Here is a 23,988-nt window from a genome sequence, read left to right on the forward strand (position 1 = left end):
TCTTCTACTACGGCATGCTATATGATTTTTATCTCAAGGTTGTGTTTTGTGAGTGCTGAAACAATATTCGTCCTCGGCTTGAAGACTGAAACGCGCTTCTTCGAATTCGTGACTAACAAGAATGTACCGGCTGGTTCGAATTTGAGGCAAAAGCGTGTACGTAATCAAAACTTGAGATAGTATTCTAGGAAGCAATAGAATGGAATATCCTGAAACGTCTCGTCGATGAATTGTGATTGTTTACATAGGTAGGCCAACATGTATAGTAACATGCCTACCTAGGTGGGTACATTCACCCACATAGAATGTGAGAGCTTCATATAAAATGATTAATATAAATAGCCTATCTTCGATCGTATATAGCAAAACTTTGTAGTTATTCGTAATCCTTAGAAAAATACACTGCTGCTTACATTTGCGTAGCTTCACCGGATGATCTAGATATCCATCCAAATCTTTAGCACTGCAATTGTAACATCTTTTCTATACCCAATCTACAGATTATAAAATCTAATATACTAACTATAAAGAAACCCACAGACAAAATGGTAACTCTAGAACTTACCCCCAAAAACCACACTGCCTGCCTCCACTGCTCCGTCTACATCGATATCCTCGAGCCATTAGACACATACTTCGTTCCTACAGACTTTACATCTCAAAACTTCAATAAGATTAACAACAAACCCCCTACTCGTGCCGATGCTACTACTGGAACTACCATAATTTCACAACTACTCTCAAATTCTTCGTTAAAAAGCAAGGTTAAGACTGTACTACAACCGCCATTAAAACAAATTACGGATGTCAATAATAATATATCAAAGCGGTGGAATAATAGTAATAAATACATACCACCGGATTATCCCATCGTTTTTGGAGATGATAGTTTACAGGCGGCGTTTGAGAGGCAGCTTTTAAGGACGGGGGCTAATGTTCAGAGGAATTTATGTCCGCATTGTGCAAAACTTAGAAAAAAGAAAAATAAGTGGTGATGGGATATAAGAAGTTGGCTTCGAGATTGATTATAATGAGGACTGGAGTCGAGGAGACGGTTAAGACTATAGAAAAGGGAGAGAAATTAATGTAAAATTTCGAATTGCTATCAAGAGGAATAGAAAGCTCGGTTCGCATGAAAAAGACGACTGGTTTTGTGTCTCACATACCAAACCGCTAACTATAAAGCTCACGGACTGTCTTTAAGTCAGTACTTACCGTATAAAACGAACTAATCTTTTTCAATGTTCGCAGGTTCCTTGCTCAAAACGCGGTATTTTCACAAATTCTCGGAACCGCTTCATCTGACCTCTTCCTTATCTTCCCAATTTTCATAAACGACAGCCAACCTCTAAGCTTCCAATCCGCTTCATGAACCTCATGTACCGACTTCTTACTCTCCTCCCATCTAGGAAGCACCTGCAAATCCTTCAACAACTGCTTTCCAGCATCCGCTCCATGACTAGCCCATTTCATTCTCCTCTCCGCCTGCCGACAACGAGACCAAACTTCGACAGCATCGTAAGCCATATCCTTTTTCAACTTCTTCTCCCCTACGGTAGCAAACGCAATAACTTCTGCCAATTGCTCCCATTTCAGTACAGACTCCGCGACCCCGCATAGTGTGTGGTCGGTTGGTGGGCGGTCCACACACGATACACTTCTGTCTAGCCGGCAGCAGGGGTGCAGGTGTCGACGGGGTGGGTTGACTGTACCATTAAGTGCGAGAGAAGTATGTTCGAATCATACTGAGGCAATATCCTCTTTTTATTTTTACATTGTTTTTTTTTTTAATTTCTTTTGGCGGATTGCTTCCTTCTTTCCTTCCCCTCCTTCCGGTGGATATTTTTTGTAGAAGGTAGGGAAAAGATAGCATAAAAGTCCACACAGTAAGAAAACTGGCCAGTTGACTGCTAGGACAATTTTTATGGGTGTACCCTCTAAGGAACAGACCCTTGCGCTGTACCTGGAACGCTGTGTATTATAGATACCCTGTTGCCCCATACCATCATGAATCCATGATATTTCGGTTTCTCCAGTTTGAGCTCTACAGAGAGTCAAAATACCACAAGACATCCGTGTTGATGCATCATATCAGGCTAGCCCGCCAAGTCTAGCAGCATCTTGGGATAGATGCCAGTTATGACGCCAGCTTTCAATCTCCTGTTCAATCTCACCTTCAAACCCAGAAGATCATGACATTCACCACCTCCAACCCAATCTACGACAGCACACGATAACAATCCACAATGGCAGACCCTTTCTCCATCGCCACAGGGGCATTGGGCCTCATTGGTATGGCCGTCGGCCTCACCAAGTCCTTGCACCAATTCTCAACGTCTGTCAAAACGTCGTCTGAAACATTACTTCAGATTCGGACGAATACCAATATATTGTCGCATATGCTGACAGACCTTTCACCTGTTTTGAGTGATCCTTCTGTTAGTTCTCATGAGAAGGAAGTGATAGAAATGTGTGTCAATAACTGCAAGGGAAACTTTGAAAGGATTGAGAAACTGGTTCGGCCGTTTATGAAGGATGTTGTGGAATCGGGGTCAAAACCGGAAGGGGTTGAGACCGATGGTGAAAGTGGAGTTATGGGCCGAACCCTAGACTCCTCATCCAAAAATCGAGATATCAACGATACAAAAACCAAACTCCGCACAACGCTGCGAAAATTTAGCTGGCCATTTCGAGAAAAAGAGACAAAGGAATTGTTAGACATCATCGACAGGACAATACAGCACTTAGGATTAACGTTGGATACGGTACACTCGTACGCTTTACTTAGTGAGTTTTGGATTACGTTTGGTTTTAGAGATCTTTCGGCCTTCTAACAACCGAATCCTTTTGCGAAATTGAAACAGTAAAACTTCGTTGAAAGTTCTATCACTCGCGGAATACCAAAAGCAAGCTTTGAAAAATACTCATACTGTTGCGACAACGATTGAGTCGCATACAATTGAGATTGGAGCGATTGTTAGGAGTAACTCAGACACGCTGAAGAATTTGGAAAGCCATAGCCAAAGAACTTTTGATGCTATAGAAGTACGGTTGCAACGACTGGAGGATACTCACAGAGAAAGAGAGCAGGAAACACAGAAGTTATTACTTCAGCTTTTCGACCGCTTCGAATCCTCGGGATCGCTTGCAAATATTGGGACTTCGGAAATCACCCATGCCGTGGATCCGTTGGCGAGGCGGATCATGCAAAAGACTTTGAATCGGGACTTGTCCATTAAAAATGCCTACGCCGATGTGTCTGAAATCATTAGGGACCCTCCTCCGGCATATTCTCCTACAGACCAAAACCCACAAGAAACTTACAATACAACAACAAAGGACTGGTCCTGGGAAACACCATTTGGCCGGATATCCATCTTCTCAACGCATCATAAGCGGGATGAAACGAACTCGGGCGTGATAGTTTCAAAGGATAAATCTGCTAGTCGATACAAGCTCATGTTTACGCCTGCTCCATGGCTATACAGCCAAGCGGCAACATTTGCTTTCATCAAACGGGTAGATGGGTTTGGAATGCAGTTTACCACTCCTGCTATTTTCAAATCCGGTGAACCGGCGCTGAAGTACCTAAGAAGAGGAGAGTTCGAAAAGCTTAGAAATACTTTGGCTGCTAATGCATTTCTACTGAATGCCGTGCATGAGACAAGCGGGCGAACATTACTGGCAGTAAGTTAATCATGATCCTCCGCAATAACGCTAGACTAATCGAAAGCAGGAAGCAGTTCGATGCCGCCGCTACGATGCCTGCAAATATCTTTTAGATCTTGGCGCAGATCCAGAAGCCGAAGACCATCGCGGAAGCACCCTCTTCAATCTACTATTCAGCCTCAACGTAAAATCCTACCAAGTCAATACTTGCCTCAAAATATTTTCTCTACTTCTTAGCACCCGAGCCGATCTTTTTCGCGGTAAAGCTACTGTTATGCATTCCGCTGTGACAACGCAATATGTGAACCTCGACTCGCGATTGACGCAGAAGGTTTTGGAGACGGTATACTCATCCGTATCTGGTCTTACTTCTATTGATGATCCTGATATTGCTGGGAACTCGCCGTTGGTATCGGCTTGTACGTATGGTCATGATAACCCTGTGGTTATTGATTTCTTGTTACAAAATGGTGCGGCAAGGGATCCTCTGCTGGAGAAGTATGCTCCAAAACCGCTGGGGAAGATACCGACTTCTATCACATCAGCATATCCCGCTTTTTACGCCACAGCTCGGGCGGGGTATATAGCTTCAATGTGTCGTCTTATTGAATCCAAGATACCTGGTGATCCAAACCTTCGAACTGACAATGGCCGCACCATCCTTCACAACAACATCCGCCGTTCCGTGAAATACAACACGCCTAGGAAATCATCAAACTCAAAAGTATCGCAATTTCAAAAGAAGCATGAGATCTGGAAAGAAAATTTTGAGTATTTGGTATCGAATGGTGCGGATATAAATGCCGTTGACCCACAGGGGTGGACAGTGTTGCACTGTGCTGCACTAGGTCCATTTTGTGACGAGGAGATGCTTATGGTTCTAGTTGGCTGCGGTGTTGATGTTGATATTGAGGATGACGACGGCAGAACAGCTTGGGAACTGGCCGTGAAATATGACAGAGTAAAATTAAAGGCATGGAAGTGGTTTGGAGTCGAGATGTTTAAACGTGGGAAGCTAGCTGAAAGGGATTTGAAGGGACATGTAGCAAAGCATCTATACATGAAAGGGAACTGGTGGAAGGATGCAGGACAAAAGAGTGGAAAGGAAGGAGAAGGGGACGGAGAGGAAGTTGAGCCTCAGGATATGCCCATTCCAAAGCTTCCAGATGACGATGAATGGCTATTCATGGATTCTATGCATCCATTTGAGAGCGAGCAGGTATTTGGAGAGGACATGAAGCTTGATCCGGAAGCGGCTGGAGTGAAGTTTAGATTCCCCATCGACGAATTTTGGATGAGGAGAGATATAGAGCGGATGAAGAAGCCATACCCGCCAGGCGGCAAGCGGGATATTGAAAAGTCAGGTCGTACAGTTAGTAGCAGGACCTGGGTGGGCACTGTTGGGAATGTCCTTGCTGCCTTTGTAGGTTAGCTACTTACTTACCTAGGCAATTATAATTAACATAACGGCCTAGACTTCCATCCAACTGGTTTCTGGATACAGGACAACTTCCGACATCAATATATTTGCAACATTGTGAATGGCATGTAATAAACCAGAGGGCAATCAATACCAGATGTAAGTATTGGGATTGAAGTTCTTGAGATATCTGAATCAAGTAATTTTGACCTTCAAGATGACTGTTGCAGCCACACAACCTGTAGCTAAGGCGCCACATCCGAGAATTTGAGGAATCCGTACAATTGTACAAACCGAGTCTATGATCCGCGACAAATCCAGCTTCCCCGACGGCCTTTGTGTTAGTGGTATTCGGTGACGCAAAGGGTACCAACTTCAAATCCAACACGCCGGGAACTGGACGTACGCATACGGGGACATTTTTACGACGTGGTGATATCATTCAGATGCCAAAAACAAGACACCCCCCGTTTTCAGCCGAACCGAGGCCTCGCCAACCAAAGTAACCGTCCTAGACGGCTTCTCCACAGACAGATTCCGTGGAGCAACCCTCCAATCCTGGCATGGCAATTGTAGATTTAAGGCTTTTCGATTATGTCGACTACCATAACAAGACGCGCTGCCGTGGCTTCTGGTGAAAGCGGGGGAAGGAAAAGCCGGTGCCCCCAGACTCAGAAAAAGCTGGGGAAATGCCTTTAGCTCGCCTCCAAGACTCAGGCGGGTCTCGGGTGAGCCAGTGAGTTTCCTTATTTTACCAACTGGCCACCTGCTACTCTCGCTTCCCTTTCCTTTGTGCTCCCTTCCTTTAGATCTCCTCCTCCATGTAGCTCTGGAATTTCCGTCGGATTCTGTTGTAGCTATAGCTTGTAATCCAGAATCTCGAGAATACTTCAAATCTTTCGCCCATGTTTAAGAGAGACCTTTCCCTTCGCTGGTAGTTTTTAAAGTTTCGCGAATCGGTCACAAGGAGTCCTGGTCCTACTGTTCCTAGCCCGCATTCGATTCCTACCCTTCGCATAAGCACCAAAGCCGAAAACCCTCTAGAAATTCCAACAAACGACAACACAATGGCCGCCGCAACTGCAGGTAGGGTTTATAATTCTCAAATATACACGAGTATTTTTGTTATTAAATTGCTAATTAATAACATCAAGCTATCGCTCTCACCGTCCCGGCGATTGCCGGATACCTGGACGCCAAATACCACTTTATGACCGACCTCCACCTTATCTCCTCCCTCGTCTTCTGCCGTATCCAATCCGCTATCCGCGAGAAACGGGACCGTCTACACCCGTTCTACGTCCTCGAAGAACATGCGCAAAAATTCCCGGAGAGAACGTGGTTATGGTTTCAAGGCAAAGAGTATTCTTATAAACAGGGATACGAAGCTGTCATCCGTCATGGAAACTGGTTTAGAGACGAATGTGGGGTTAAGAAAGGGGATATCATTGCTATCGACTTCATGAACTGTCCGGAAATGATTTTTATCTGGATGGGGTTGTGGGCTGTTGGTGGTATTCCGGCGTTTTATAACTACAATTTGACGGGGGATGCTTTGATTCATGTGGTTAAGGTCAGCAGTGCAAAGCTTGCAATTGTGGGACAGAGGGTTGAGGAGACGGTTGGAGTTAAAAAGCAAATTAATGAGACTTTGCCAGAAGTCCAAGTCATTATTTTTGACGAGGGTTTGGAGAAGACTGTAGCCAATTGGAGGCTGGATCGACCTGAAGAGGAGTTGTTGAGTGGAGCGAAATTGGCTGACATGGCAGCTCTTGTATACACAAGGTTTGTATCCCCAATACCCGGTATATTTTATATGTCTTTATTATGTGGTTACTAACAAGCATCTTAATACTATAGTGGAACTACCGGCCTTCCAAAACCAGCAATTATATCTTGGTGGAAGAACACCGGCGCCTCCAAATTCGTCGCTCTCTGGCTCAGACTAAACCCCGGCAAAGATAGATTCTACACCGCCATGCCAATCTACCACTCCTCAGCCGCCCTCTTCAACATCATGGCCTGCCTTCAAGTCGGCGCGACCTCCTGCATCGGCGAGAAATTCTCAAACCGAACATTCTGGCCCGAAGTTCGTGCCAGCGGATCAACGGTTATCCAATACGTTGGAGAAACCTGTCGATACCTTCTTACCACACCTGCAAGTCCGGATGATAGGAACCATAATGTTGCCAAAGCATTCGGAAACGGACTTAGAGGTGATGTGTGGAAGGAGTTTAAGGACAGGTTTGGTATTCAGACTATTGCAGAGTTTTATGCTGCGACTGAAGGGATGAGTGCTACTTGGAACATGAATACTGGTGACTGGGGTATTGGTGCTGTTGGTGTTGCGGGTGCGCTGGTAAATTTGATGCAGGGTGGTAAGACGGCTATTGTGGATATCGACTATGAGACTGAAGAAATCTGGAGAGATCCGGTTACCGGTTTCTGCAAGAAGGTACCCAATGGTGAGAGAGGGGAGATGATTTTCAAGCTTGATGAAAATGATATTGCTGCAAGCTATCGAGGTTATTATCGGAATGAGAAGGCTAGCTTGAGCAAACTCCTTCGGGATGTTTTCAAGAAAGGTGATGTTTGGTTTAGAACCGGTGATGTTCTGACCGTTACCAATGATGGCCTTATTTATTTCGTAAGTTTTTACACTATATATCCCGGTCGCTGATTGTTGCTTAAAAACTAGCGACTAACATCCATCGGCTATACAGAATGACAGAATCGGTGATACCTACCGCTGGAAATCCGAGAACGTCTCAACAATGGAAGTCTCCAACGCCATCAACTCCCATCCAAGAAAGATCGTTCTCGATTCCGCCGTCTTCGGCGTCCCACTTCCAAACCACGACGGAAACGCCGGTGTCGCTTGTGTAGTCTTACACCCAGAAGTAAAAGAAGACCAAGCAACCTTCGACGAATTACTCACTTTTCTCCAGAAGAGTCTGCCAAGATATGCAATACCTTTGTTTATCAGAGTTATTGGTGAAGTAGAGAGGACGGGGAGTAATAAGGTTGTTAAGGGAGGATTGAGAAAGCAAGGTGTCGATCCTGAGAAGACTGCTGGGCAGGCTGGTGGGGTTTGGTGGTTGAAGGATGGGAAGTATCAGAAGTTTACCGATAGTGATTGGAGCGAGATTAAGGCTGGTAGAGTTAAACTGTGAAGTATACACCTTGATCCACCGATATTCATGTGACCGCTTCGTTAGGTTAAGCCATGAAATAAATTTCGATACCATTTACTGTACGAATATTTGTTCAGAGACAGAAACAAGTCTTCTGAATATCCATGTATCTATTATTATCGATAAATAATCAGCCATCATTAGTGCGAATGAGTGAAGTTTCAACCTAACAGAATAGAGAGATGACAGAAATATCAATTAGAACTTTGCAAGGAGTGAAACCAGAGACATAGAGTCATGAAAATGATAAATTTAGGTTTAGCTACCTAATCAGTCTATATAATAACATTCAAAATTCGGACACAGAAAGCCTCCAAGATACTAAGAGCTGCGGTCACCAGTGTATTTATATTTAGGCGATATTAACAAACGGCCTCTTCGCAAACGGATCGGCATCAGTATCCACATTCTTATAGATTGGAACTTTCGACTTCGCATCTGCCGCAAATTCGGTCATAGTACCAGTAGGCAGCGTCAAAAAGGGAATAAAATGACGTTGCGCAATCGTAAAAGCGCTTAGACGAGTCGCAACTTGTGCCTTATTTTTCGCCGTTACTTCGTCACTCTCAAGATCTGCCTTCAAACTCTCGATACGAGCTTCCACAAAGGCATGAGCCAATTACGAACGAATGCATAGGAATCGGAGCCTCGCTAGGGCCCGAGCTCGCCTGTGATCCTGAGTCAACAACAAGCGTAGAGGGAAATTTATATCTTGAACTGATTCGGCTGTGGTTATTTGTTTTGCTTATTGTGTCTATATCTTGTCGTACCCGCCCCGCGGGGGACCTCTACCTGGTGGGACCTTTTGCGTCTGTTCCGGGGAGCGGGGAGCTGGGGCTTGATGATATACATTGATCAAAGTCCTGTGGTACTCTCGGGATAGGATGGTTAGAGATGCCTTGAGATTTCTGGACTAGTTGAAAGTTGGCTACATCTTGTGTCGGCAAAACTTTCAGTAACTCTTTGGTGTAGGCGGCCGCTGTTAGCGCTGCGTATAGCTGTCAGCCCTTATTCTTACGAGAGTACTCGAGTCCGAGTAATCACATATTCCTCTTACAACCAGACATGGGAACGCATCCATAGTTCCCGCACCTTTCATCTCGGTATATTTCGCCTTGAATTCCATTCTTAGGGAGTCGCGCGTTGGAGCATGTTTTATGACCTGCTCTTTAGAAGCTATAATACCAGAGTGGAGTCTTCGCTAATGCGTGGCTTTCTCTGCGCCGTCCTAGTAGGGTTACAGGCATGGTAGGTTCGACTTTTCTCATTCTTGTGCTCGTAGACCGCCTGGTAAAGATTGTCTCCCTCCGGGCCTAGATAGCTAAAGGCTCTTAGGTTCGAATACTTCTCATGGACTTCTGCAACATAGTTTGAGATTTGGCTCCCGAAAAGATTATGTTGAAACTGAGGATTGTTAATAGCATTCAGTAGTTTTTCGGGCGGGCGGTTTAAGGATCCAGTTCGATTGAGTTTGCTCCCTTTTTCAGTCTTCCCCATATCCCACTTGACCACCCCGCTATGTCTTCCCTCCGGTACGCTTACGACAACATCGCCCAGTCTAACGTCTACTCCCTCGTCTAAGTTCGGGATCCGGCCGCCAATGCCTACCATAAACAAAATTTTTGTTGACTGCAAAACGGAAAGTAGCTGAGCCGCGATTATTGCGGCCTTGATGTTACCATAAAGTTCTTTAGGAAGTGTGGCTATGGCAATGTTATGGCCACCAATATTCCCCAAAATGTATAAATTATTCCCGTCGAGTGGCACATCATGATGGCGTCTGTAACTGTGTATCCTATCAAGAACTGATCCGGAAACCGTTTGTTCAAGCGCTAGGGCACATATCCAACCGATGGTATACTCAGTGACAGGTCGAAGGAGGCTGGGATCGGGTTCCATTTTCGATCGTGGTATCTAGCATAAGAGGGGTCATTTGTCCTTGTACTGAACTGACGAAAGAATTCTACAACCAAAAACTAGGATTTGGTGCCTCCAAATCCTTTATTCAATTGTAGCACATCATATTTACCTCGAGCCCCGTAGACCCGTATAACGGTATCGGATGGCTGTGTGTTGCCACAATGCCTACACTTGTGGCTTGCGAGGTTGATGGATCCTTTGGGTTCAGGCACGCTTGGGTAAGGTAAATTCATATGCCCGTGAAGCCAACGAGCTAAGGAGCGGCGCGCGGTTCTTTCAAATAAGGGCAGAAGCCATGAAACCCGAGACCGCAGTACTAAATCAGCATTGTATTCTTGAAGCTCATTTGATTGGACGCCAGCTGTCCATTATGTGTGACGAACAGGGCCGGGGCTATTTTCGTCAGGCTTCATGCAGCCTGAAGCGCCGACTCCCCCTTCCACGACCAATGCTTCTAAGTTTCCGATGGCAATTCGGTTGTCAGCCGTCGCGGTTTTCAATTAAGCCCCGCCGTCGTCGTAATCAACGTCCCGTTGATTACCATCTCCGCGTTCTTCTAGCAATATAGTAGGTTAAGTTAGTACCCGATCACCCTATAAGAAGGTTCGCAGCGGCGCGCGATTAGATCCTGGGGTTGGTCGACAAAATCTCCTGGAAGGCTGGAGCTAAGGTGGTCTCGACATTGGGCTAAGGATAGGGGAACTCCGGAAAGGAATTTGATGTGACAACGCGTTTTATGCAACAATGTCCATTAAAGCCAAAATCTACGAACGACGTACGAATAATTCCCTAATGCAATCTCGAGTGTTTCTTCTAATCAAAATTGATTTTACAGGCGGAGATGGGTGGGTAGCTATGGATAACGATCTTGAAGGCTATCTTCGCTCTAGTACGTATGATTCCCTTAGTCTAGAGGCAAGAGATATCTACGAAGATTCTCATCTTGCTTAAGGAATACAGCAGTATGGCTAACACATATGCTCAGTGTCAAACGAGCCTTCTTTTATGTAGGTCAATTCACCTATAATCCACTACATAAAACAACAGTCTAATTAATGAGCTTAGATTTGCAGATTCTAAAAGCCTAAAAGGCAACGAAGCGACATCAGCGCCCCTTCACTATATGCTTCAACATTTTTATGGAATGCCTAATGACATTTGGACCAAGGTCCACTGGGAATCGAACGGATATTATGGTTGTAGCGACGGTCGTGATGAAGATGCGGACCGCCATGGTGAGTTTGACCTACGGGCTTGTCTTCGCCTCCCTCTAGAGGAGCTTTGTATAAGTGTTCTAAGATATCACACTTCATCCACGCAGATACCTGGTTTCGCTTTCTCGTGAAACAACTCTTCGAAAAACCAGGAAAGGCCTTCCCGCAAGATTATGATTACACTTGGGACAAACTAGGATTCTTCACTACCTGGAAAAAGTCTGGTCGTAAATGTATGCTTTGCTTAGACTGTCCCGAAGACCTTGTCAAAAATATGAGGAAATCGCTGGACACGGCGTCGAGAGACCACTTTGTTGTCGATCCGTACGCTTTCCATCAAATTGCCGTTCGAGGTATCGTTAACCTATACGACAAGTCCATTTGGAAAATACGGGATGTTGTTAGAACAGTAGAAAAGGCAGGTCTCAAAGAGAGAGTCGATTCGGGACTTTCTAGTAACATCAAAGCTTCACCACAGACCCGACCGAAAGCACGCAAGCCGGATGTTGATTATGATCACCTTCACGAAGCCGCTAGACACGTTATCCACAGTACCGAAACTCTGCTTGTATCGACCCAACTTCTAGAGCAAATGATGCTACGACAAAGAGATCGCGTAAATTGGTTAGTCAATGCACCAGAAGAGGAGAAAGTTTGCATGAGACAGGTTGGAGACAACCTCATGTTTTATCATGGGATGATACATGCGTTCAAGTGTCGTTCCGAGTCCATGCAAGCTCGCCATCAGAACGAAATACAGCTGGTAAGTTACTTTTCTTATGCTTGACCCACAGGCGCTCAGAAGAAGACCGAATTTTCTAAGAACGGAGCCATAGGCATTTAATACCGTCGCGCAATACCACAGCCATGTTGCCGCTGTTGACTCTGCCGCCATGAAGGTTATCGCAGCATTAACGGCGGCATTTTTGCCAGCAACATTTGTTTCGGTAAGTTATCTTTTCATTTGCGTGCACCTAACATCTTTAGCCCCTAACTTGCACCTCAGGCAATATTCAGTATGAGCTTCTTTAATAATGGGGGCGACAACGGCACGAGCGCTAGCGGTGGTGACGGCGGTGGTGGTGGTGATGAAGGCTGGTCACTTTCAGACAAGTTTTGGATTTACTGGGCTTTCGCGATACCACTTACGGTCGCGACAATCGTCCTCTTGGCCTTCAGCAGCAAGATTATGCGCCGCCTCGGTATGGTATAAAATGATTTAAGCACCTAAATGACGGCGGAACTTTCACACGATACACCTTGCTATTCATCTATAAAAGCATACATATAGAAAAGATTGCATTTTTACCCGACATGATAAAATCAGCGAAGTTAGCATTACCTACATTTGGGAATAGATTGCTGTTCTGGTTGGCGTTTTAGCAACACATTTATGAATACTGAATGACTGTCCTTGGATTTCCTGCATCTGATTCATAAGTTTTAAACCTCTCAGAATTTCGTCGCTGCACTCTCTTATTCCTGTACAATTTTGTTATATTTGTTCCTCTAGAAGCACACGAATGCTAACAGCATAAAATATTACCATTGAGCCACAACACCGCTATATCGATATCTAAGTGCATTCGCTGCTTCGCACAGCCAGAAACTACAAATTTTACTATTAATTGCCTGCATGAAATCCGCGAGGCGAACATTTTCTCGGAAGCGAGCATTCTGGCTCCAGGGAACGTGTTTTTTTAGGGTTTTGGGGTGTGTTAGGTCTGGCTCTCACCTAACTGGCCGCAGCCGACACAAACTTTGTCTTCATACTGTAACTCAATCCCTGTATATCCGTTACTTTCTTCACAATTCACAATCACGAATCCAGTCCCAATGCCTTGTAAAGACGACACTTCGGTTATTCTGACTTTCCTTGATATGAATGGGACTTCAAAAAATTACCCTTCTGGCTTTTCGAAGGTTGCACTGGCACGCAAGATAGAGCGTCTCCTGTTCTATATTCGCGGCCGCCGAATACGACGGGACAACCTGTTAACTTTGGACGAAATCATACCAACCGAAACGCCTTTAATCGAAAGAATAAGGGCTAGAAACGGCAGAAGAATAGCGTACTCAAGCTGATGGATCGGAAATCTCAGCATTTACAAGATCACACAAGAGGCCTCAGTATCAATTTTGGCAATTATCGGCCGGTAGCCAACAGTTACAAGTTCCTTCTCTTGCGGGTGACGCCGGACTAGGGCGATTTACGGGCGCTGTAACACTGAAAAAATTCCGACAACGGGAAGCTGAAGGATCTAGTACAATTCCGTCAAGACAACGTCCGTGCGGGAGAGTTAAAACGAAGTGATCTCACATTGAATCACTGTTAGCGACACTATCCTTTTCTCAAAATGCTATCGTGTCTAAGATACAAGACTTTTTTCGCGATAAGAAGGCTGGCCGGCAAGTTCCACACCTCTGCAATGAGAGTCCTCCACCACCCGAGTACCTGCAATCATAGGCCCCACGAGTAATTTGGCATTTATTTCCGCGCATGCGAATACGGCGCTTTCGCATCTTGGATCCAGAGGAGTTGGCCAAACGCACAGATGAGATCTCACTCTATTTCAGATGGGTGAGGAGATATCGAGATCTCTAAGATTACTAAGAAATCTTCGGGCGTAGGGCGAAATACGTGCATCTTTGCTTCGTTAAAGACATTTTTTCTAAAGCAATGCAATTAGTTAACACGATGCATTGTCTATCGTACATAACGTTGTAGCTCGTTTGTGCAGGATCCGCCTGTCCACAGCAGCTGTGCTCATGGATGTACATGTACATACATACCACAAAGCATCGAACCGCCCCAGACTCCATGCAACCTACTTATTTCAAATGAACATTCCATTGTGCGACCCTCTCAAAGGGTCCGAGGCCGCCGACGAGCTAAACAACGCATTTTCCCCTTTCGAGACCCCCCATGCGAAACCTTCCTGCTATAACATGCTACCCCGCTTCCTTGAACCTTCAAGACCGTCTGCGATGCCTTGCAAAGCAACCATTCAGCCCGTTGAAATAGCCAGAGACGACACTCCACGAGAAATCTGGGACTGGTTATTGCGTAAACGAAAGGAGGTTCGCGACGAAAGCGAATTGCGCCCGCAATCATTCAATCCGTGGGGCGCTGGGGTATTCGAAAGCATCGGTTACGAAACGCGGATGAATCGGTGGGAAGACCAGCAAGAAGAACTGGAAGAAGCAAGGATAGAGCTCGAACAAAGGCGACTTTCACAACAGGAAACGCCCGAGAACCTTTCTATTCCTTGAAATCAATCGGTATATCCGGATTGGCCGGCTTTGCATTTGAACAGTCACCAGATGCCCTGCAAGGCAACGCTTTCCCCCCCGGAATTTGCAGACGAGACCCCGCGCGAGATTTGGGATTGGTTGATGCGAAGCCGAAGAACGACTCGCGACATTTATGAGCATCACCAAGCCATCCAGGCTGAGCTTAAGCTAAGGGAAAGAAGATCTTATCAACATCGAATGGCACTTTGGGGGCTGCGATAACTTATATTTTTATATTTCTTATCATTTACTTCTCGACCCTCCTTTTTTTTCCTTCTTCAGAGAATTTGTAAAATTGTCGCTTGTCAATTTGCCAAGCTACCGGCCGCCACAATCGAAAATGCCATGCAAGTCAAGTCTATTACCATCCGAAACAGTTGAAGACGACACGCCGTCATCAATATGGGATTTTCTAATGCGAAGAAAACGTGTGCTTCGAGAAGCCAGCGAGCGACGACCATTACAACGAGCACACCCGCGCCTAAAATTTGCGGAAATATCTCGCCAAAACGCCTTACAGACGCGAAAGGAGACTCAATGCTGAATAAATCGGCGTCAAACTACTATTCCTCTCTCTATTAACTTCGAGCTGATTTCCCTACAAATTTGCTTCGTTTTCCGCAGTTTCCATCTATTACAGTCTCGACGACTCTACTGTTGCTTTAGAGCACTCTGCCGTATAAATTTACGGTTAAAGACCGGAAGGGTTCTAGAATTTAGACACTCTCATTTTGTATCGGGGTCTATAATACCCAATACCCCCCGGCCCATCAAACAGTAATACCAAACTTTTCACATGTACTCGCTATTAATCGTTGTCGTTCTAGCTCGTTTCATTAGCAGGTGGCATAGCAAGTAAATCATGCCATTTCTCTCAGAATAACCCCTATCGGAACTAGCTATAGATGTATCCTATTTTGCTTCCACTAGATTACATTACAAATTCTCTCTGAACCTCTGAAATTACTGTGTTCATCAAGTTCAAATATTGACATGATCAGTGACTAGTTGCTCGGTACATGTACGTTAAGTTCACAACCGACTTCTAGATTCTATCATCTCCCGTCCCCAGGGCGCTAGACATGCGATTGATTTGATTGAATGAGCCGGTGCAACCCCTTGTAAGGTAATAAGTGTATTCATGTACAGAAATTTGTTTTGATAGTTGAGTTATCGCAAGGTATTGGATATTCCAGCTCCAGGACGAGAAGAAGAAAAAAAATCAAGTATGTGCACAAGGACAAAGGTATCAATACCTACTTTAGACAGGCGCTCGGGTGACAGGGCAGTAGATTTTCCGACTCCGCTTGCTAAACATACCAACATTACTCTAAAAGCTAAATCCAAGCCCTGACCCTACCCCTGCATGCTTAGTCCGACATGATCTGCATCTCATTATATATGCAACTTGATGTTCATCGGCTGTTCCTTGTTGTTCCAGATGGCTCCCGAAAAGGTCACTACAGTGACGACATTGCGTCGGTCCGTTGATCGCCGCAACCATACCCTCTATAGAGCCTTTTACGCTATTCCTCTTGCTACTGAGGTTCCTGATTAAGAGAGATTGCGCGTTCATATCACTCGCCTGAAGTGCCAACTTAGTATTGAGGGCCGAGATTTCACAGGACATGTTCGTGGCATGTTTTCGGAGAAATTCGAGCTCCATTGTTGGGAATTGAGCCACCTTGTCGCGGAACTCCTGGGATTCAAAAAGTTTGATACCATCGTTGAGCCACAATTCCATGATAGGAGTTCGGAGAGTCTGATCTGTTGGTGCAGTCTTTTCATCAACGCTCTCCATTAGACACCAATTATCATATGTCCACTTATTTGGTAAGCCGTCTATGAAATACTTGGCTGCTTGAGTTTTGAGTTTCTCAATGATGTATCGGTCTCCGATAGCATACATGACGATATGGTGCTGCAGACGAAGAATCTCTGGGCTTGACGGTACTTCAACTTGCGTTATTGGCGGCTCCGGACCGGTATCAGCTTGATTCTCCTCATTTTCATCTCCATCTTCATTCGTGGCTAGTGAAGAGGCCTGTAGTCCTGCTGTGACGCTGTCGAGATCGATGTTTGGCTGTTTGGCCTCCGCCTGCAGAAACGTATAGCTTCCCGTGTACAAGAACTTCAGCATGTTCTCGACATCAAGAGGTGGCTCAGCTGACAAGTCAAGTTCAGCATCCTTTGATTCCTATTTCAAGGACCCTCATGAGTTAGTGCTTCTCGAAATCTCGGGTCAAGAACTTTTCTTAATAGCGACCAGAAAGGAGGACAATATAACCTTGAAGTTGCTATCGCAAAGGATCGTAAAGTACTCAGACTGAGGACATATGATGGCTCGATGAACCTTCCACTCCTTGGCACCACATATAATTGTGAAGTCAGAGTATTTCCCAGATTCCAGAAGCTGCTCCATTTTGATATTTAGCACTTTGGTGGTCGGCTGTACATGTGAGTTTGATGAAGCGATTAAGAGGGGGCTGCAACACAGAAATCTGTTGAATTCTAAAGATTACGAAGAAACCCCCGCCTGGAAGATATGTCATTTAGGGAGAAGTGATGAGATCGTGGGGCAGCACCTGTCTTTGACTTAGGCCAAGTATTTCCTCGTAAAATTCTTCAAGAGTTATTCGGTTCATGGAAGGTTCTCCAAATACTTAGATCTTTCTAGCCCTCGGAACATTTTCCCTGAAGCACGGAAGATAGAAAGGTACCTTACCATCCTTGTTACCTGGACGCTTGATTCCTCTTCGGAAATCTCATTCGAGGAGGTGAATTTCAGTATATACACATCTGCAAATGTAATGGTGTCTATTGTCCTCGATTTGGTCCGGTCCCGCCTGGAATCATGAGTCTGAAGAAACTGAGAAAATAGAATATTTATCGCACTAAATCCCAGCGTAATCTATCCGGCCTGACAAATCGATATTTATGTTTAGAATACAGATGGTGACTTTGTGAAACAGAATTATGATATTAGCATAGTCTCGGAGCCAGATGCTAGCCTACCAGCCAAAGATATTAGCAATGGGCTCAATTGATCAACCTCCTCAGCAAAACCCGTAAGCTTTGCACAGATCATGTAGGAACTTCGGATTAGGATCCTTGTGTTCGTACACAAAGTTCCGAAAACCTAGGAACCCATTGATGCTTGCAGGAAGCCCAGAACCATTGATCCTAAGAACCTTCAGCACCGACAGAAATACATGTTCATCAATACTCCCACCGATTTTGTATAATTCATGGATAAGTAATGCCACACGGCCACCTTCCTCTTTGTCAGCTGTCACAAGGGAACTCCCATTCAAGCCACTCAACAATTCTTCTAACACCTCCTTGTAATTGTCCGTCAGCTGTGGAATTTGGAGAAAGTCGATTGCAGTGAAAATCGCAAGGAACTTTTCCGTAGCTTGCTCAGAAAACGCTTCCCGGAGTTTTGGTTTCCAAACTTCTTTCCGATACAGCCAGTTCAGGACTTCCAACATGCCAAGCCAAGTGATTTCGGGCAGATTGATCTTTCTTTCGTGCGTCTCTTTGAGTCCGATGTTGAGGGCAGCCTTGAAGAAAGCCGAAGGAGGGCCGATCATAGCTTCGTGCACATTGAAGGTTGTCTTCTCCTCCCCATTTCCTACAACTAATACGACATCCGGACTTTTGTAGCTAAAGTACCGGGAGCTAGAGGTTTTGCCATCTCACTTGTTAGCATACAGCACTTCTCTAGGAGAAAACGCCATCTTATCGCGTATATATTGGTCCTTCATACCTTTCATACGCGTACCTAGACGTCATTTTGACACAGGCTGGCCTGGCGGGCACTTGGATCTTGGACTGAAGATTTTTCAGATCTTCTAATGATCGATATCGATATTAGGATGTCGATTATCTCTTGTGTTTCACACTACGTATACGCGTATTGTATTGTATGGTGAAGTTTTGGTTTGCTAGATCTAGGAGGCTTAGATAAATTTGCTATGAAGGTTTAGAGGCCTAAAAGAACTGGATATGTATTGATCAATAGCTTTAAATACGCCAATTGGCCAAGGAGGTGTCGACCTTGTCTCGTCATCGTACTCTTAGCTTGTGGCGTCGATCTTGTTAGACATATCGGTGTTGTCATGACATGATTGTATCTGTGAAACGTTAAACCGTTAACATATATACCACCCCAAATAATGTGGCCCTGTGGGATTTGAGTCGGAGCCGAGATCGAGACCGAGAAGCTAAAAACAATATAAAGCTTCCTCCTAGCTTATCTTGTTTAAAGAAAGCGTTTCCTTTTCGCAAGGCGAATAGACTTTATGAATATATATATATAAATTATGTATCCCGATACAATAACATTGCTGATTTCTTGATGCAGATTGCCAACTGCCACGAGTTGTCACAACATTGCTAATCGTCGGTGTGGGAATTACAATAAAATCACAAGCGTAGGCTACCGTACTCTAAGCATGCCCTTCTAGGATAGACTAATATATAAACCTAGAAGTAGTTGGTATCTTTAATTACTAGCGTGTGAGAGGTAACAGACGCGAGAATTGAGAAGTCCTAGTGGATGAATACAGTGTAACCTCGCTCGGCATGCAATATTAATACTGTGTTCTGAATACGTCTATATTCAGAATCTCAAGTAGGTCGCAACATGTATTTGTACAAAGGTAAATAGACAAGTTACCAGCGGGACTATTTAATTACGGCACTGCACCCGCGGGCTGTCACTTCCGTGGCGGCTAGTCAACCAGGGACTAAGCGGGCAAATCAAAGGATGTCAACTTTTTACTTACATTGTATCAGCCACAAATGCCAGTACCATTATGAAGAAAACAATAGCCAATATCATGATCGCCAGTCGAACCGGCAGGCTAGGGACTAGGGCGCAGATAAAAACCGGTGCTAGCATGAAAAAGGATATAACAACTGCCGAATCTGTACGAGTACCCTTCAGAACCCGAGCTAAGGATCTTTTACTGACTTTAGGCTCCCTAGACTCCCCAGGCTCCAAGCACTTGGTTGGTGTTAGCTTATTGCTTATCAATTTGAACTGGTGAATCTACATGTATGGAATTTTCGAGTCTCATGTGCCGTTGGCGGAGTACAACAAGCTCTGTGGGCCTGTTGTCGTCCAGACCATACTGCAATGCCTTCTAGTTCATTCAAGGATACTAAGTCCTCGGTATAATCTAACCATTCATTCTCCCCACCAGGAAGATAAGCATGCTTTTTCTCCCAATTTTGAAATATCTTGATATCCTGTTCGTTGGCATGTTCAAGGGCCTCGATACTTACACTTCTTTCAAACAACTCATCTGTCAATAAAACCATCAGTATTTGAATTTGAATATTCAATTACGGATCTATTCATGTATAAAATTCACAAATATTGTAAGACACCTGCTTACCATAAACCTTTAGTTCATCTTCGAGTTCAGAAACCAGGGCCTTCCTGTTTCGGTAATATCGGCTTTGCCCATTGCGGACGGCTCTGCTTCTTCGATATCAAGGTTATCGAGTTGTTTCTTCAAACAAGATATCAGATCCCGTCTATGTAGGAGAAGCCGTGTCCGCACGCGAGAAACTTTCGATAAATTTGGAAAAGTTTGTTGGTACTGGTAAATGCGGAGAGACGAGGGTACCCTCGAGGATAATCTAAGACTATTGCTGTTTGTCAGTATTCATTCTTTTACCGGAACCCTCTGCTTTGAAGCTCTCTATTGTGGATCTTACCTTGTGACATATGTGATACTATTTTTAGGGGTTCATTCGTATCTTCAGATTCAGAAAAGGGATGTGTAACAAATTGCCACACTTGTATACAAGCTTCCGTCCAATGACTAATCCCTTCAGTAGCTTCTTCCCCAGAATTGCTTTAAGGACTTGACATTAAGTCGATTGTAATAGTTACGTCCTGTGCGCCGATTTCCATTTTCAATATCGAAACGATAGGGCTGGAGGTGATAATAAGCGCGCTCAAAGAGGTAAATATATAGATATGAGAGGAGGGAACGGAGGAACAGTATATTGTGAGAATTGAGCATAGTAGGACGCAGGATTGGTAATGTGCGACCAAATGAGAAGTCGTTTACACCTCGCTGAGCCTCGAAGAAGAAGATGAAAATAAAATTTCTAGATCCTTACATAGTCGCCTCTAGATAGAACAAAGATTCTCATATCTGGATATCACACAACAAGGATAGGTCGAGTCATTGATGCCTTTGCCTAATCGCTCTGCATTTTTACAGCTCCTCGCGTTTAGAATGGACCAATCCGAATGTAAAAACACTTATCAGAGCCTCGAGGGATAAATCTTATTCCGGCATTGTACCAAGGCTATAGCCATCTCTCCTCTAACGCTATGGAAGAATTTGGTTTGCTGGGCCAATACCGTTGTTCATTATGGAGGCTCACTGAATTCATGAGTAAAGGATGCATAATTTGGGAGGCTTAGAGTACGAATGAAGCTAGGGTTTGCTATGGTCGAGGATTCTCCAGGTAGGATTTCTAAGCGGTTACAACTTCATCAACCTATAGACGATAGGCTTTATAACACATTCACAGCGCTCGCGGTTAAGCTACGCCACTTAGCTTTGCCAGGTTTAAAATATACGTGTTAGGGCTATGGTTAACTCCAGGCTTGACCTTGCGGAGCAAGCACAAATTTCCTAAAGTATCTCAACTTCACCGTGATGTGTTCTCGAGGCTAAGTGTTTCAAGTCGACTTCGTGTTGTATGGTCTTGGCAATAAGGCCCGTGCTCACCAACACAATTCGGTTGCCTAATCCAACAGGAAGGTTAATTCCCGTGTTGATTTTGTTGGATACCCGTTTTAGGGTCCTTACCGAATGACGCCATCGTTGCACAGATCGAACTGTCGATGATGTGATCAAGAATTGGGCGGCCGCACGAATCAGAATTCAAGGAATTAAAGAGGAGATTGAGGCGAGGCCTCAAAAGGGGGGAAGGATTTAAACTGACGAGTACCTCACCAAAATACAATTTTGTAAATCGATATTCTACAAATTCTTTGAATTTTTCGACAATTAATTCGAATCTCGAAATTCTAAATGTCGGCCTACGAAACATACTTTACTATTCGATTCGAAGCCAAATCGACATTTCGAAATCATATCACGATATCGCCAAGTTCATACATGCGGACGCAAGGAGCTGCCGCGTTTCACCATGCAGCATCCGGCTGAAAAGTTTGCGCAATTGCCAGCCAAAAGCCTCTCATTTCTGGACGCCTTGCAAAGTTAAGGCCTTGTTCCTTGAATTCTTGAAGTTTTGTATCAACTGAATTCCCGAAGGTGTCCTCAAGGTATTCTTACCGCGAATCAGGGTCTAGAAATGAAGCATGCGTCAGCGAACATCTCGTGGCTACCGTTGAATGCATTGTTGATCAAAGTCGTCACTAACTTCGGCAGTTTAACTACTTTGAACAGTCTCGTGGCAAAAAAAAAATTTAAAAAAATGCTATTTTCGAGGTCTTGATCAAGAAACAAGCCTTTTTGATAGTAGTTTGTGTCTGAGATTCTGTTGAAGATTAAATATTTAATGCTTGTTCGTGAAATTTATAAATCGAGGAAGACTGCCTGGATTTCAAAATGTGGAAGGAAATGGGAAAGAACTATTCACCAAGAAATCCACACCAAAAAAAGCTTTGTCGGCACAGCACTGTCTTACACTTTTGTCCAACTTTGATTTTCTGTCAGGATGGGCCTCTTCAGTCAGTCTGGGCGAAATGCCATCAAACCGGAACGATTCATACCCAACTATACCTGCAATACCCGATTAACAGACATGCAAGACAATCCGATTTACTTTATTGATACCGACAAAAAGTCACAGGATCATTTCGTCAGAATTCGGGCCAGGAGAGATAAGAAAGGGCCAGTGGTCGCGAAAATTGGCACCAATGACACAAAAAGGGAGTTCCGTTTCTGAGTGGGTCAAGGGCCAGAACACTTTGTCGAAAATAAATCGGGTAAGGAAAGACTTTAAATGGGCATGGACCTTACCGGACGGTGTGGGTCCTAGGAAGAATATGATTTGGGTGTATACCAAAGACCTAGATTTGCACCCCCACGGGAAGCATAGCACTTCGAAACGGGCCTTAAAACTGTGAATGAAAGAGTTGAAATAACAAAGTAAAGGATCTTCACGATCAATGGTGAAAATTGCTACCTTTTGAAACAGCCGTGCTCACATCCGCTTTGGCCATCATCCAGCAGGCCGGATTAACGGGCAGCGGTCGGCTCTGTTACCGAACAAGCAATCATGGCGGCATTTGCGGGGTAAATTTCGCAAGTTCCTGCATAAGGCCAGGGATTGGTCAACCAATGATGTACGTCTCCATTCTTAGTTAGTATATAATTCTTTTTTCGAAGCGACTGCCTACCAACGTATGTACTTTAGGTATATATACCACTCGATCATGCATCGATCCCATTGAAGTTCATCGTTCAATTTGCTGGTTTTCCCCAGCTGAATATGATATAAAATTATAATCTGGGGACGGATAGTTCACGATAGGACAGAGATATCATGCGTACTATTCCCGGGCTATCCTTGCATCAGCCTTAACCTCCTTCGCGTTCCAATGCAATGTATTTCCCCTTTGAATATTAGTCTCAACGTGTGAAGCGAAATGGCCTAGCCACTTGTGCCGTAACATAAGCCCATACCTTATCCTTCCTTTCTCCCACACACACACATATACATCTCCACATGCAAATACGACTCACCCTCCATCAAATAACCTCTCGGACCGTTATCAGTAACCCGCTAGACTGCGATGGTGTCAGAATCTACTGCGTCGCCGAGACATACACAAAATGTGTTGTTGATGTCGCCATTTGAGCTTGGCCTCAAAGAAGCTTAGGCCGTTATAAGGCGGAGGCCTGACATCCACTTCAAAACAACCTCCTCGTCGTATGTATTTATCTTGCCACCCTTTTTTCCCTCCAACCAACGACGACGTTCCCCCAACGATATCGTTCATAAAGGGTTTATACATCGTATATCTACCTCCCCTTCCCTTCCCTTCTGTCAAGAATATTAGTACTTCCCCCGGCCGGCCGTCAGGATGCCCTGTAAGGCTCACGTCTATCCCCACGGAAGATTTGAGCTCTGGTTAAACCACCCAACCGACCAAATCTACTTCCGCCTCTGGGAACGGTTTATCCAGGACCAACATACGAAGAAAGGGAGGAAGAGAAAGTGGGTATCCTCGTACTTTGGATACAAAGTCCGCCTGACCGAGACTCCAAACGAT

At 44.6% G+C, this 23,988-nt stretch overlaps 6 protein-coding genes across 6 annotated transcripts; 3 read left to right on the forward strand and 3 right to left on the reverse strand.

The window, feature by feature from the left end:
- Nucleotides 1–2,246: 2,246 nt before the first annotated feature.
- On the forward strand, nucleotides 2,247–5,101 carry DFL_004437 (uncharacterized protein; the record flags this gene model as incomplete). The annotated part of the gene is made up of 4 exons (XM_067633532.1): nucleotides 2,247–2,580; nucleotides 2,742–2,787; nucleotides 2,865–3,687; nucleotides 3,737–5,101. The coding sequence occupies 4 exons, from the start codon at nucleotides 2,247–2,249 to the stop codon at nucleotides 5,099–5,101; spliced, it is 2,568 nt and encodes an 855-aa protein (XP_067491691.1).
- Nucleotides 5,102–6,156: 1,055 nt separating this feature from the next.
- On the forward strand, nucleotides 6,157–8,262 carry DFL_004438 (uncharacterized protein; the record flags this gene model as incomplete). The annotated part of the gene is made up of 4 exons (XM_067633533.1): nucleotides 6,157–6,175; nucleotides 6,244–6,874; nucleotides 6,950–7,736; nucleotides 7,813–8,262. The coding sequence occupies 4 exons, from the start codon at nucleotides 6,157–6,159 to the stop codon at nucleotides 8,260–8,262; spliced, it is 1,887 nt and encodes a 628-aa protein (XP_067491692.1).
- Nucleotides 8,263–9,459: 1,197 nt separating this feature from the next.
- Nucleotides 9,460–10,182, reverse strand: DFL_004439 (uncharacterized protein; the record flags this gene model as incomplete). The annotated part of the gene is made up of 1 exon (XM_067633534.1): nucleotides 9,460–10,182. One exon carries the CDS (start codon nucleotides 10,180–10,182, stop codon nucleotides 9,460–9,462), a length of 723 nt encoding a protein of 240 aa, XP_067491693.1.
- A 765-nt stretch (nucleotides 10,183–10,947) lies between these two features.
- On the forward strand, nucleotides 10,948–12,630 carry DFL_004440 (uncharacterized protein; the record flags this gene model as incomplete). Its single annotated transcript, XM_067633536.1, has 8 exons — nucleotides 10,948–10,978; nucleotides 11,039–11,092; nucleotides 11,189–11,210; nucleotides 11,269–11,438; nucleotides 11,525–11,835; nucleotides 11,896–12,180; nucleotides 12,254–12,364; nucleotides 12,424–12,630. The coding sequence occupies 8 exons, from the start codon at nucleotides 10,948–10,950 to the stop codon at nucleotides 12,628–12,630; spliced, it is 1,191 nt and encodes a 396-aa protein (XP_067491694.1).
- A 3,476-nt stretch (nucleotides 12,631–16,106) lies between these two features.
- DFL_004441 (uncharacterized protein) lies at nucleotides 16,107–17,133 on the reverse strand (the record flags this gene model as incomplete). Its single annotated transcript, XM_067633537.1, has 3 exons — nucleotides 16,107–16,171; nucleotides 16,218–16,908; nucleotides 16,999–17,133. 3 exons carry the CDS (start codon nucleotides 17,131–17,133, stop codon nucleotides 16,107–16,109), a joined length of 891 nt encoding a protein of 296 aa, XP_067491695.1.
- Nucleotides 17,134–17,767: 634 nt separating this feature from the next.
- On the reverse strand, nucleotides 17,768–18,506 carry DFL_004442 (uncharacterized protein; the record flags this gene model as incomplete). The annotated part of the gene is made up of 2 exons (XM_067633538.1): nucleotides 17,768–18,392; nucleotides 18,481–18,506. 2 exons carry the CDS (start codon nucleotides 18,504–18,506, stop codon nucleotides 17,768–17,770), a joined length of 651 nt encoding a protein of 216 aa, XP_067491696.1.
- Between the last annotated feature and the right edge of the window lie 5,482 nt (nucleotides 18,507–23,988).

The sequence above is a fragment of the Arthrobotrys flagrans genome (assembly GCF_004000055.1).
Source record: "Arthrobotrys flagrans strain CBS H-5679 chromosome Unknown unitig_0, whole genome shotgun sequence".
Classification (NCBI taxonomy): Eukaryota; Fungi; Ascomycota; class Orbiliomycetes; order Orbiliales; family Orbiliaceae; genus Arthrobotrys; species Arthrobotrys flagrans.